Source organism: Hylobates moloch, unplaced genomic scaffold (assembly GCF_009828535.3).
Source record: "Hylobates moloch isolate HMO894 unplaced genomic scaffold, HMol_V3 SCAFFOLD_1, whole genome shotgun sequence".
In the NCBI taxonomy this organism is placed as follows: domain Eukaryota; kingdom Metazoa; phylum Chordata; class Mammalia; order Primates; family Hylobatidae; genus Hylobates; species Hylobates moloch.
The window spans coordinates 83,167,407-83,181,480 of NW_026652276.1; the positions used below are offsets into that span (position 1 = coordinate 83,167,407).

At 35.9% G+C, this 14,074-nt stretch overlaps 1 protein-coding gene and 1 pseudogene across 4 annotated transcripts in view; both read left to right on the forward strand.

Annotated features, from left to right (window-relative positions):
- The window catches only part of BAZ2B (bromodomain adjacent to zinc finger domain 2B), a 385,701-nt gene that overhangs the window by 212,867 nt on the left and 158,760 nt on the right, over window positions 1-14,074 (forward strand). For all 4 annotated transcript variants that reach the window (XM_058441739.1, XM_058441732.1, XM_058441742.1 and 1 more), the window contains one exon: window positions 11,926-12,114. In XM_058441739.1, the coding sequence (XP_058297722.1) occupies window positions 11,926-12,114 (189 nt within the window). The remainder of the gene's footprint in view (window positions 1-11,925; window positions 12,115-14,074) is intronic.
- Window positions 1,347-2,831, forward strand: LOC116810766 (F-actin-capping protein subunit alpha-1-like; annotated as a pseudogene).

Below are 14,074 nucleotides of genomic sequence, written 5' to 3' on the forward strand. Positions count from 1 at the left end.
ATGAACTCTAATTTTTTTCATTAGATCCAACAAAAATTATCACAAAAGAGGAACTGTCCTTATCTTTTAAGAATAGTCATTTGCCTAAGAATTGGTGCATCATTTCTTGAACAAAGCTTGTTCGGCATGTTTGATGTTATTAAATGGCGGCTTTTCTTCCCAAAGCTACCACGGCTCCCAGTGACTTGTTTTCTAATAAAAATGCCGTTTGAAGAGAAAATGGTAGTTTTACAGTGGTGAGTCCTGGCAGATACCAGCTTAACCAAGTGATCAAAGTTAATGTCACCAGCATTACATAGCAACATTATGGGCCCTAGATATATTGCTCTGAGAAGGGCACATTGACCATCTTTTCTAATAATGCATCACCTCTTCTGATCATGAGAACGCATCAGACAAACTCAACCAGAGGGACATTTTACAAAATACCTCTGACCAGTACACTTCAGTGTATTAAAGTCATAACAAACAAGACTGAGGAAATAACACGACTATACAGAATTAGGGAGACACAACACCTAAATGTAATATGAGATCCTGGATTGGATCTTGGGACAGAGAAGTGACATTGGTGGGAAAACTAATTAAATCTGAATAAATCCTTTATTTTAATTACTTAATCAAGGTTAATTTCTTAGTTTGGAAAGTTGTTCTTCAGTCATGTAAGATGATAACATGAGGAGAAGTAAGGTTGGGTAAAGAGTATATAGGAACTCTGTGTACTATTTTTGCAACTCTTGTGAGTCAAAATAATCTCAAAATAACTACTTAAAAATAAAAATAGGCTGGGCGCGGTGGCTCACACTTGTAATCCCAGCACTTTGGGATGCTGAGGTGGGCAGATCACAAGGTCAGGAGTTCGAGACCAAACTGGCCAACATGGTGAAACCCCATCTCTACTAAAACTATAAAAATTAGCTGGGTGTGGTGGTGGGCACCTGTAATCCCAACTACTCGGGAGGCTGAGGCAGGAGAATTGTTTGAAACTGGGAGGTAGAGGTTGCAGTGAGCCGAGATTGCACCATTACACTCCATCCTGGGCAACAGGGCAAGACTCTGTCTCAAAAAAATGTAATAAAACCCAATCTGAATAGACATTTCTCAAAAAACATATAAGTGGCCAGCAGATATATGAAAAAATGCTCAACATCACTAATCATTAGGGAGATGCAAATTAAAATCACAGTGAGATATCATCTCACACCTGTCAGATTGGCTTTTATCAAATAGACAAAAGACAAGTATTGGCAAGGATGTGGAGAAAAGGGAACGCTTGTACACTGTTAATGGGATGTAAATTAGTACAGCCTTTATAGAAAATAGTATGGAGGTTCCTCAAAAAACTAAAAATAGAATTACCATATACTCCGGCCATCCTGTTTGTGGGATTTACCCAAAAGACCTGTAAACAGTTTGTCTAAGAGATGTCTGCACTCCCATGTTCATTGCAGAACCATTAACAATAGACACATTAAGGAATCGTCTTTTTTAAGTGTCAAAATATAAATGTTGAGAACAGCCCAAGATGGCCAACTTCAATGATCGTGTGTTGGATGAGGAGAAGGTATGCATAGCTGCTAAATTCATCACTCATGCACCCCCAGGAGAATTTAATGAAGTATTCAGTGATATTCGGCTACTATGTAATAATGACAGTCTCCTCAGGGAAAGGGCAGCACATGCATTTGCTCATTATAATATGGATCAGTTCACACCCGTGAAGATGGAAGGATATGAAGATCAGGTCTTTAATTACAGAGCATGGTGACCTGGGTAATAGCAGAGTTTTAGATCCAAGAAACAAAATTTCTTTTACATTTAATCACTTATAGAGATAAGCAAGGGACCCCCAGCCAGAACAAGTAGATGGAGGTCTGAAGTCTTGGAGAGAATCCCGTGACAGTGCTTTAAGAGCCTATGTGAAAGACCATTATTCCAATGGCTTCTGTACTGTTTATGCTAAAACTATCGATGGGCAACAGACTATTATTGCATGTATTGAAAGCCATGAGTGTCAGCCTAAAAACTTCTGGAATGGTCGTTGGAGATCAGAGTGGAAGTTTACCATCACACCACCTACAGCCCAGGTGGTTGGAGTGCTTAAGATTCAGGTTCACTATTATGAAGATGGCAGTGTTCAGTTGGTTAGTCATAAAGATGTACAGGATTCACTAACTGTTTCGAATGACGGACAAACTGCCAAGGAGTTTATTAAAATCATAGAGAATGCAGAAAATGAATATCAGACAGCAGTTAGTGAAAACTGTCAAACAATGTCAGATACCACATTCAAGGTCTTGCACTGGCAACTTCCGGTTACCCGCACCAAAATTGACCGGAACAAGATTACTCAGCTACAACATTGGCAAAGAAATGCAGAATGCCTAAAGGCTGAATGTAGGATTCTTCAGTATGTGGAAAGACAAGGATTCAACGTGTGGTCATATGATAAATAAGTGATTTATAAACAAGAGTGATATTTTGCTAGACCTTTCAGAGTTAACCAGTTTTCTAACCTCATGGAATACTGTTGAACCTATAGCATTGTCTGATTCTTTTGTGTTCTCTGCTTTGTAATTTTCTGTTATTGCTATATCCAAGTGTAAGTCTTTTTTTTTTTTTAATTCTGCCACATTTAATGTTGGAGAGAGAGATCTATCCTAGAGACATTTTACTGTTTAAAAAAGTTTCCTAGCCATGAAGCCCTGCTACTGATTTAGACAAGGTATTATGGTCGTTACTTTCTACCTCTATCCTTCCAAGCACTTCTGATACTGCAGTGGTTTTTACTGATCCACCAGCACCTAAAGAGGCTGTACTACAGTCTATAGCTAAGTGGAAGACACATTCATCCTTCTCCCTCTGACTGCTTCGATCATCACTTATTGCATCTCAGAACTGTAATTTTCCAAAGTTTGGATTGGGACTTTTCAGGTCCTTTTTGGAGGGCAAAGGAAGTGTCAGCTTCTCTGGGGAACTTGTTTTTAAATCCAAAGACTTGAACCACATTCCCTGCACTTGAACATGTTTACTTTCATCCCTTCTCTCATTGTCTCCTTCCCATCTTAGTACCATTGTAGTTACAGACATCTGCATTTTTTTTTTTTTTTAATTATACTTTAGGTTTTAGGGTACATGTGCACAATGTGCAGGTTTGTTACATAGGTATCCATGTGCCGTGTTGGTTTGCTGCACCCATTAACTCGTCATTTAGCATTAGGTATATCTCCTAATGCTGTCCCTCCTCCCTCCCCCCAACCCACAGCAGTCCCCGGAGTGTGGTGTTCCCCTTCCTGTGTCCATGAGTTCTCATTGTTCAATTCCCACCTATGAGTGAGAACATGCGGTGTTTGGTTTTTTGTCCTTGCGATAGTTTACTGAGAATGTTTTCCAGTTTCATCCATGTCCCTACAAAGGACATGAACTCATCATTTTTTATGGCTGCATAGTATTCCATGGTGTATATGTGACATCTGCATTTTTAGAAGAGTTTTACCCATTTATTTTTTTAAATAGTCAAGAACTGCTGACATACTGTGGATATAGAGTATAAAACTTGAAAAATGCAGATGTTGAAGGAATAATAGGTATCTTGTGCTTTAATACTTTATGGTAGGATTGTACTATAAGTAAATGAATTAAACACCTATGTAAATCATAAACAAAAACTAAAAATGAACCAAAATGAAAAGGATAACTTCCAGGCAGTATCTTTCTTTTGTAACCTGTTATTTAAGGAAATACTAATGATTTCTTCTAAATAGGATGTAAAACTTATTTCAGATTACTGTTCCTCAGTCCTGCCTGCCAAGAACTCAAGTGTAACTGTGATAAAATAACCTGTCCCAGGTATATTGGCAGGTATGTGTGTAATCTCAGAATACACAGGTGACATAGATACAACAACTGGTAATGGTGGATTCATTTACATTGCTTACAGTTCTATGACCAGGCCTTAAGGGAAGGTCAGTTTTAAAAAAAAACAAGTAGTGTCTTCCTGTCTATCTCCAGTTACATGTAAAAAAAAAAAAAAGTGTTTGTGCTTCAGTTTTGTTTTTGCTCAGTAATATAGTCAAAGAACAGTTTGTTTCCAAGTGACCCATTGAGCTGTGTATGCATTTTTGTTTATTTCAAATAAAATATATTTGTATTATTTGTCATTCATACTATCCATCCATACCCCACTATCTTCTGTATCAGGTAGTCTAATAGAAATACACCTGTTTTGTTCTAAAAATATATATAAAGGTTAACTGGCTCAAAGCATTTTTAGAATACAAGAGTGAAATGAGAATTACTTGGAGAGAAATGTTTTGTCACCAGTAACTGTAGTTACAGAATTTGGACATTTTGAGTTCAGAAATATTTAAACATTAATATACTTAAGAATTTTAATATGTGAGCCAGTAATTTGAGTATTGCTTTGATTTACAGTAATTTTGATGATGTTCATTTTGCTATTACACTCAGTTATTAGTGATATTAAAGTCTTCATAACAACTTTATTTGAATATACTACCATTTTTAATGAAAGCCATACTTTGCAAGATGTACATTAGAGCCTGATTTTGTAATGTTGCAAATTTATGCTTACCATTTTAAACAACTAGAGACAAAATTTGAAGACATGATATAACAATTTTGTGTAGCATTGAAAGATTAAAAGACACTTTTAGCACACAGAAAAACGTGAAGTTATGTCATGGTAAGCAATTTTCTTGACTTTTAAAAAGATTGAGTGCTTTAACATACTTAGTTCTTACAATTATTTTGTTTTATTTGCTTTCTGGACTTTTCCTTAGTGATGGGAGATTTTGTTCACTGGTAGTTTAGAGTCAAGGAATTAGTTCAGTACAATTTCATTCTGATAGGGAGAAAACCTTGTTGAATTATTCATTAATATTAATAAAGACATTTGTAGTTACCATGCCTTGTTACTGACACACACCAGCATTTGTGTACTGATTTTAATCACTTTTATATGTAGTGATTTGATTTGGCTAGTAGAATTTGAAAAGCTTTGCTGAAAAGTATTCGGCTCATTGTAATTTGAGAACATAGGCATTGCAGATGTATATTAATTTTTATTATGTAAAATGTATACAGTTACCTATCTTAAAATAGAAACTAAAATAATATTTACATTAATAATATTAAAACTATGTTTGAATGTTAATATCTGCAAAAAATTGTGGTCTTCTAAAAATATTGTTTTATGGTATAATTCATCAGCTTGCAAATGTTTTCTCTGAGCAGAACTCAAAAGTTTTCATCAAGATAGGTTTTATTTGTGAGTAGTACATCTGTTGATATTAAGTACATTAATGTAAGAAACATTTGCTTTTCTAAAAGTGAAACATTCTACTATCCAGATAATTTTGTTTTGTACTCATAAGGTTAATAGAACCTATTTGACTTGAGTTGTATTTCGTTTTGTGAAAGTATTTTTCTGATTTTTTATTAATACTGAATATGCTTTGTGTTAAATATAATTATAGGATTGACTGAGCCATCATCAGTCTATGATCAAAATTTTCCTAGTGAACAGTAGTTTGAAATGTTAAGATAGTTGAAGACTAAAGGCATTGTCCTGGCAATGGAGCCAAGGGTGTAAACAAAACAGCAATCCCTGCTATATGAAAAGATTAAAGCCACAAAAGTGACGTCATTCTAAATACCTAGTGAGCTTTTACTAACCTTGTGAGTGACTTTTGCAACTGGAGCAAAGTGACGTTATATTTTAATCATTTAAAGAATAATTTCCAGTTATTCTAGCCTTTTTTTTTTTTTTTTTTTGAGACAGAGTCTCGCTCTGTCGCCCAGGCTGGAGTGCAGTGGCGCAATCTCGGCTCACTGCAAGCTCCGCCTCCCAGGTTCACGCCATTCTCCTGCCTCAGCCTCTCCGAGTAGCTGGGACTACAGGCGCCCGCCACCACGCCCGGCTAATTTTTTTGTATTTTTAGTAGAGACGGGGTTTCACCTGGTCTCGATCTCCTGACCTCGTGATCCACCCACCTCGGCCTCCCAAAGTGCTGGGATTACAAGCGTGAGCCACCGCGCCCGGCCTATTCTAGCCTTTTAAAAGAAGAGTGAAACAAAGAATTGAAAACTATTGTTTTGGAGATGCCTATAACAGGTATTATGAAGTGTTATCTCTGCCAACTGATAACAGTTTGCTTTGTGCAATGTTTTGTAAAGAGTAAAAATGGTTAAGAAATGACTGTTTCCTTCATAACTTTTATACCCTAGTAAATGGTATGATAAAGGACAAATTGCCAATAATCTATCATGAACAATGAAAGGAGGCCCCAAATATAACTGTCTGGAGATTCAGGAATACTTCTTGAGCAACAGGTTTTTGAAATAGTAAAGAATATAATTATAAAGGGTAGAAATCAAAGAGCATGTTATATAGGCTTTGGAGGTTCTCAAGTGGAAGAAATAGTGTGACCAAAAATACAGCAGTGAGAAACAATTTATTAAATTCTTACTGTGTTTCAGATTATTGGAAATCCTGAGCTAAATAAGATTCAGTTTTTGCCTCAAAGTTCTAAAATCCTGGCTTATAATTCATTTGCATAGAGGTGATAGTTTAAACAGTATAAGCATGTGAAATACTGAAGGAGAAAGCATAAGAGAAGGAAAGAGATAGCTGGACAAAATCTTTAGGAATGTTTTACATTTAGGGGGAAAAAAGCAAAAGAAAATCCAGTAAAGGAGATAGTATTATTGAAAGATGTATAGTTAAGAAGAGGATCAAGAGGGTTCCACGATCTAGATCTTAAGGATGATAATGGGTTTGAAAAGAAAGGACCAGGCCAGGCGCGGTGGCTCACGCCTGTAATCCCAGCACTTTGGGAGGCTGAGGCGGGCAGATCATGAGGTCAGGAGATCGAGACCATCCTGGCTAACGTGGTGAAACGCTGTCTCTACTAAAAATACAAAAAATTAGCCGGGCATGGTGGTGGGTGCCTGTAGTCCCAGCTACTTGGGAGGCTGAGGCAGGAGAATGGTGTGAACCTGGGAGGCAGAGCTTGCAGTGAGCTGAGATCGCACCACTGCGCTCCAGCCTGAGCAATAGAGCGAGACTCCGTCTCAAAAAAAAAAAAAAGAAACAATAGAAAAGAAAGGACCAGGCGCAGTGGCTCACACCTGTAATCTCAGCACTTTAGGAGACTGAGGCGGGCAGATCATGAGGTCAGGAGTTTGAGACCAGCCTGGCTAACGTGGTGAAACCCTGTCTCTACTGAAAATACAAAAAAATTACCTGGACATAGTGGCACACAGCTGAAATCCCAGCTACTCAGAAGGCTGAGGCAGGAGAATCGTTTGAACCCGGGAGGCAGAGGTTGTTGCAGTGAGCTGAGATTGTGCCACTGCACTCCAGCCTGGGTGACAGAGGGAGACTCCATGTCAAAAAAAAAAATAATATGAAAGAGGCAGTCAGGAATGCCAGACTTACATAAGAGGTTGAGAATGAAAACAAGAAAGATTAGAGGGATCTAGGAATTAGGAACACTTTCATTTTACAGACCAAGTGGAAGGGAGGCTTGGGGCTTGGCACAAATGTTGAAAGATTCTGAGAAGTAGGGAGGAAGTAGACATAGCAGGTATAAGACGTTTCCTTTAAGATTAACACAGGAGAGATATTGATGGTATTGAGAGGGAAAGAGACAGACAGGGTCAAGGATTGGCCCTGGGAGGGGCTAGAGGTCATGCTGAGAAATAAGGGAATGGAAATGTGAAAATTGTGGTTCAAGGGTGAAACTTTAAGAGTTTAAGATCCTGGAGGTGGTAGGATTTTGTGCGATCAAATCCAACATGTGACCTAAATGGAATCAAGGAGGAATAAAGGGCCAGTGGTAATGTTAACAAATTAGGACCAGGGGTTGAGGAAATAAGGCAAAGGAATCTAGGAACCATAACTGCAAGTTTGCATAAAGACTTGAGACAGCTTTTTGTTCTGATTGAAAGCCTTTGGAATGAGTCCCATGGATAGGCCTCTTCTGCTTTAAATGAGTAGTGAATTAACTCATTAAAAAAACATTTATTTTATGTCCGTTATGTACTAGACACTGTTTTAGGTGTTTGGGTCATATTACTGAGTCCTGTATATGACAGTACCAATTTGTAATACTGAAATATTAACAAACTTGTTTTATACATTATGATATAAAAATAGTCTTGCACTGTTTAAGTTATGCTCAAAACGTGAGTTCCTTGAGGTCAGAGATTGTCTTACTCATCCTTGTAGGCCAGTTACTTAAGCATAGCACCTGATGTTTAATAGGTATGTTCATGAAATGTTTGAATTACTGAAACTGTCAAATAACAGAATAATTCTGTAAGATTTTTACGTGGAATTACTATCTGTGTTTTGTAAAAGGTGGAAGAAAAACAGTATTAAAATTATATAGCATTACAGAATTTTTTAATGAGAAAGATTACTTTTTAAAAAATATCACTGAGTTCTAAATTCTTGCTATAAAGGTAAAATTGTGAAATGTATTCTTAAATTATTTCCCTTCTCGGGTATAACCTTTCCCACATGAAACAGACGAAGTCTTTCACGTGGGTATTTTTTTTTTTTTTTTTTTTTGAGATGGAGTCTTGCTCTGTCGCCCAGGCTGGAGTGCAGTGGCTCAATCTCGGCTCACTGCAAGCTCCGCCTCCCGGGTTCATGCCATTCTCCTGCCTCAGCCTCTCCTAGTAGCTGGGACTACAGGCGCCCGCCACCACGCCCGGCTAATTTTTTGTATTTTTAGTAGAGACGGGGTTTCACCGTGGTCTTGATCTCCTGACCTCGTGATCCGCCCGCCTCGGCCTCCCAAAGTGCTGGGATTACAAGCGTGAGCCACCGCGCCCGGCCTCACGTGGGTATTTTTTTAATGCATGGTATTGCTACAATCATAAGTGATCTTAGTATACATTACTAAATATAGACGTGAATCTTTTTCTCACCAGCAAGGAATGGACCTGTAAGACTCAGTCGTCACTAAGGATGCTTTTCATGCTTTAACTATTTTAACCAAGAATTTTAGAAGGAAGAATTAGGAAGTAGAGTTGAAGTAGCCTTGATCTGAACTCCCATCTCTGCATTCTTGCCAGGCTTAGATGTCATTCTTGTGTACAGATCTATATATTTTTTCATTTGAATCTGTGATGTATACAGCTCATTTTACTGAAATTTCCTACTCAGTTGCTTCCACATGTCATTCCTTTTAGAGTTAAAAAAGAACTTTTTGTTGTCAAGTTGTGTATCATTGGTTCTTAATTGTTGCTGCAAGAGTGATAACTTCATTTACTTATTGCTTATGTTTTCTGCTTGTGAGACTACAAAGTTTAGCTTGTTTGCTTCTTCCCAATAATGAAATTAATGCTGTAACTATGCATCTAAGAATCTGCTTACTACCAATTATGTATTACTTATCATTTATTACTACCAATTATTTATTACTTACTACCAATTATTACCAATTATTTATTACAACTAATTGTAATTACAATTAGTTATTACAGAAGTGTTTCTATCATTTTCTAATCCTTGATAATTTCAATTATTCTGGATTTTTAGAATATTTAATATAGCTTTTGTAGTTTTGAGGTTACTTCCCTCAAATTTCTTTGTATTAAATTACAACTACATACATGTAATTGATATAATTTAGGAATTGTTATTCGTAAAACATAAATTACCGATGACCCCAAATTCTCCAAAACTGCAATGTTCAGTTCAACTTGCTTACCACACAAATTGATGGAGAAAGAAAAGAACTGATCATAGTATGTTTATAAATAAAACATTTAACAACATTTGAGTCAGGAAGTTGAATTGATTGGTGAGAACCAGAGATTTTATATGTAATAACAAATGAAAGTAAAAACTGGTTTTTACAGTTACAAGCTCATTTTTTTGAGAAACTAGCTGGGTTTCTGAGAATTTGCCAAAAAGAAAAAAAAAACCCACAGTATTTCTGGTAGCCTATCACTGGTCTTAAAGATAGTGACATTTGGGTAGCTTTTTTGGCGGTAGCATACTCTGTTTTATTTTGACTCATCTTCAGTGCTAATGCAGTCCACTCTGATAACACAGAAGAACCAATTCAACAAAAACAATGATTAGCTGATTTAGAAAAGACACCCAAGTTTATGCCCTTTCCTTGTCCTCTTACCTCACAGTTTCCTTGTGGGCCTTCCTTGTAAAGACACTTTGAGGATCTTCCCTGTGAGATCTAGTTACTGTTTTGTTGTAGTGGGAGCACTATCCTGAATCAGAACTTTTTCCTTATATAGCCTGATACAAAACATACTTAATGCAATTTATTTAAATCTTATTTTTAAAAGTCATTCAGATCTTCCTGTTTCAGTAAAGAATATAGCATTATTTTAATAAAGAATATAGGTTTTATATCAGACTTTAGAGGGTACACTGACTGTTTTTTAGGACTATCCCTTGGTTTTCAGGGAGCAAGAAAGCAAAGAGAAGAGATTTGGTTGATAACTAAGTAATAATAAGTATACTATTTTTAACTTACATTTGTAAATTTCAAACATACTATGTTAAAACTAATTAAATTGCAGTGCACAGTCAGGACTGGTATAATATAAACAAGAGATAATAAGGAAGCTTTATTCTAATATTAACACAGAGCACAATACTGTTCACACAGTAAATTCTTAAGATAACCTAGAGTATTCTCTTTTCACAGTAGCAAGACAGGGTACCTTAATTATTTCCTGGAAGTAAAGGGAAGATTTCCAAGTATTAGAAAATTTTTCTGCCAAATTGCTACAAAGTATGAAAAATAAGTCATGTTTTTATCATATAACATTCCAACCTGGATTTACAACACTTATCTTTAAAAATAGAATTAAAATGTCAGACTCATTTGAATTGAACATTGTCTTACTCAGAGAAAGTTAAAAATGATTTTTATATTGGTAACCACTTGTGAATGCATTTAGAAATATCTTCGTAAGTTTATTAAGTACTTATGTTGTCTTGTGTATTGTTTTATTAGACTAGAATATATTCCCTTTTTGGTATCAAGATACTCTTCTCACCTAAGAAGTACAGTCATACACTGCATAATGACATTTTGGTCAATGCCTGACCACATATATGACAGTAGCCCCCTAAGATTATAATGCCATATTTTTACTGTACCTTTCTTAGGTTGAGATATGTATAGATATACAAATATTTACTATTGTGTTACAACTGCCTAAAGTATTCAGTTCAGTAACATCCTGAACAGGTTTGTAGCCTAGGAGCAATAGGCTGTATCCTACAGCCTAGGTATGTAGTAGACTGTACCACCTAGGTTGTGTAAGCACACTGTACAATGTTTGCACGATGACAGAATCACCTAACAATGCATTTCTTAGAATGCATCCCTCTCATTAAACAACTCATGACTGTATTAGAGAACAGAGCTTCAATTCTGGCATGTTGAAACTGGGATTGCCTTGCTTAGAGTGTATAATAATTTGAGTACTGACCTGGTGACAGATCCTGGACTTATTTCAGTGGCTTTCAACCTTAGATTAATAGGATGTTTTTTATTTCCCTTCTTATGAGTAAAATATATTGATAATATATTAATGTATATATATTAACAGAAAATTGGCCTCACTTCCTCAGGTCAATTTTAATTAGTGAAAATTATTTACTTAAAACATTGGTTCTCAAATCTCAAATTCAAAGTAAGTTAAGTTATGCCATTCATTTTAATGATTTTTAGCATGCCTTCATGTTTCTAGAAACATTTTACAGGGTTTGAAGAGTAGAAAATGCAGCAGGAAAAGAGTAAAATAAAAATGCAATAGGTAAATTATTATAAATTTTAACTATAAACACTAAAATCAGATAAATCTCATCTGTTTTTTATAGTACAACTTTAAGTGTGTTTTTTTCCCTCCCAGGACATTTATTCAGAACAGCTGGGGATCAACCGTTTAACCTGTCCACAGTGTCGAGTGCCTTCCCAATGGTCAGCCACCCAGTCTTTGGTCTACATTCAGCCAGCTCAGGGCATTCAGAATTTGGTGGTTTGGGGACACTTGGTACACCCACAGCCTTAGCCGCACATCCCCAACTAGCATCTTTTCCAGGTAAATATCTGTTACAAACAGTGTTCAAGGAAAGGAGGAAAGCTTGAGAATGTTCAAGAGTAATTTGTCTATTGAACAAAAGGAATAGTCTAATGCCTGGTATGTTTAAAACTTTGGTGCAAGAATTGGCTCAATCCTATTTATCATGTGCAAAAAATTAAACACCCTAAGTGTGTTAGGTGGCAGAGCAGTTAATTAGATATCCAGGTATTTAACTAGAGAAATAGGTGTCTGTCACAGGAGAGAGTAATTCAGGCAAGTTTTTCTCTTGTTTTTTGTTGAAGTATAATATACAGAAAAGTATACATATTGTAAATGTAGAGTTGAATGAATTTTTCTCAGCCTTATTTGATTTTTTAAAAAATTACTTAGTGTGAAACTAAGGTTCAGTTTTTGTGAGTATTTTTACACTCCTATTTCAAGGTCTTACATTTCTTCACTGTAAGGAAAATGAGCTAGACTCTTAAATTTCTTTATTTTTCCGTTTTTTGTTTGTTTGTTTTGTTTTGTTTTGTTTCTGAAACAGAGTCTTGCTCTGTTGCCCAGGCTAGAGTGCAGTGGTGCAATCTCAGCTCACTGCAACTTCCGCCTTCTAGGTTCAAGCAATTCTCCTGTCTCAGCCTCCCGAGTAGCTGAGATTACAGTCACGCACCATCATGTCTGGCTAATTTTTGTATTTTTAGTAGAGATGGGGTTTCGCCATGTTGGCCAGGCTAGTCTTGAACTCCTGACCTCAAGTGATCCACACGCCTCGGCCTACCAGAGTGCTGGAATTACAGGTGTGAGCCACTATGCCCAGCCTATTTTTCTGTATTTGATCAAAACAACTAGAGAGTTGTACCACTTACATGGAAGAAGACCAGTATTATCCAAAATTCTATAGATAATGAGGATTTAGTAGTTCACTAAGACATCAGTTAATTAAAACTTTAGAGAAACATGCTTTAATTTGTTATATTATCTTGAAAGCCTAAATTTGTATGTATTTTCTATAGATTAATTTGGCTTTAATAAATTTTAGTAAGGTCTGTATGTATTAGTGTATGTAAAATAATTTAAAACATTATAGCATAATTCTAGAGACAAATAGGCCTGAATTTAAATCTGGCTTTGTTAGTTCATAGCTGTGTGGCCTTAAACAGATTCTCTGACCTCTTAGCCTCAGTTTTCTCATCTGAAAAATGAGGATCATAATAATAGTATCTGACTTACAGGGTTCTTGTGAGGATTAAAGGAGTTAAGTCATATGTAGTGCCAAGTACAGTATCTGGTGCACATAATTAGTCCATAATTGGTAACTATCGTTATTTTATTTTGCCCACTTTAATGGTTAATAATTTATCAAATGCTTCCTTAAAAGGAAAGAAGTGTTTTTAAAACTACATATAGAAAGGATAGATGGTTAAATGTGTATTTCAAGTACTGTTTCTTGAGTCATGTTACTTCTTTAATTCAGTTGTCTGGGAAGCAGGGATGCTGAGGAGGAGTAATGTGAGTGGACAATTAAAGAAGTCTTAAACCAAGTTTTAACATTGCCTTCAAAAATATTAATAGGAATTTATTCAATTTCTAGCATGGTTGTTTAGCAAGATAAGCATTCCACAGATATTTACTGAAATACAAGATTGCTGAATAAATATCAAAATAGATAAAAACAATATAGATAGTGATATCTTAAATATTTTTATTGTTTTATCATGCTTTATTACACTGTTGCTTTTGAACATTTCTAAACCACAATGTAAATACTATATTATTAAAATCAAATGTCTTTTGTACTAGAATGATGGTTAACACATTTAAAAAATTACTCATCTGGAGTTCAATAATGTTGATACTTCTACTATATAGAAAAAAATTTGATAGCTTCCCCAGCCAAAATAAAGTGTTCACTTATTCATTTAATGTACAAAATTATTTGGGCATCTACTATGCTCTGCACACAAGGCCAGAAACAGAA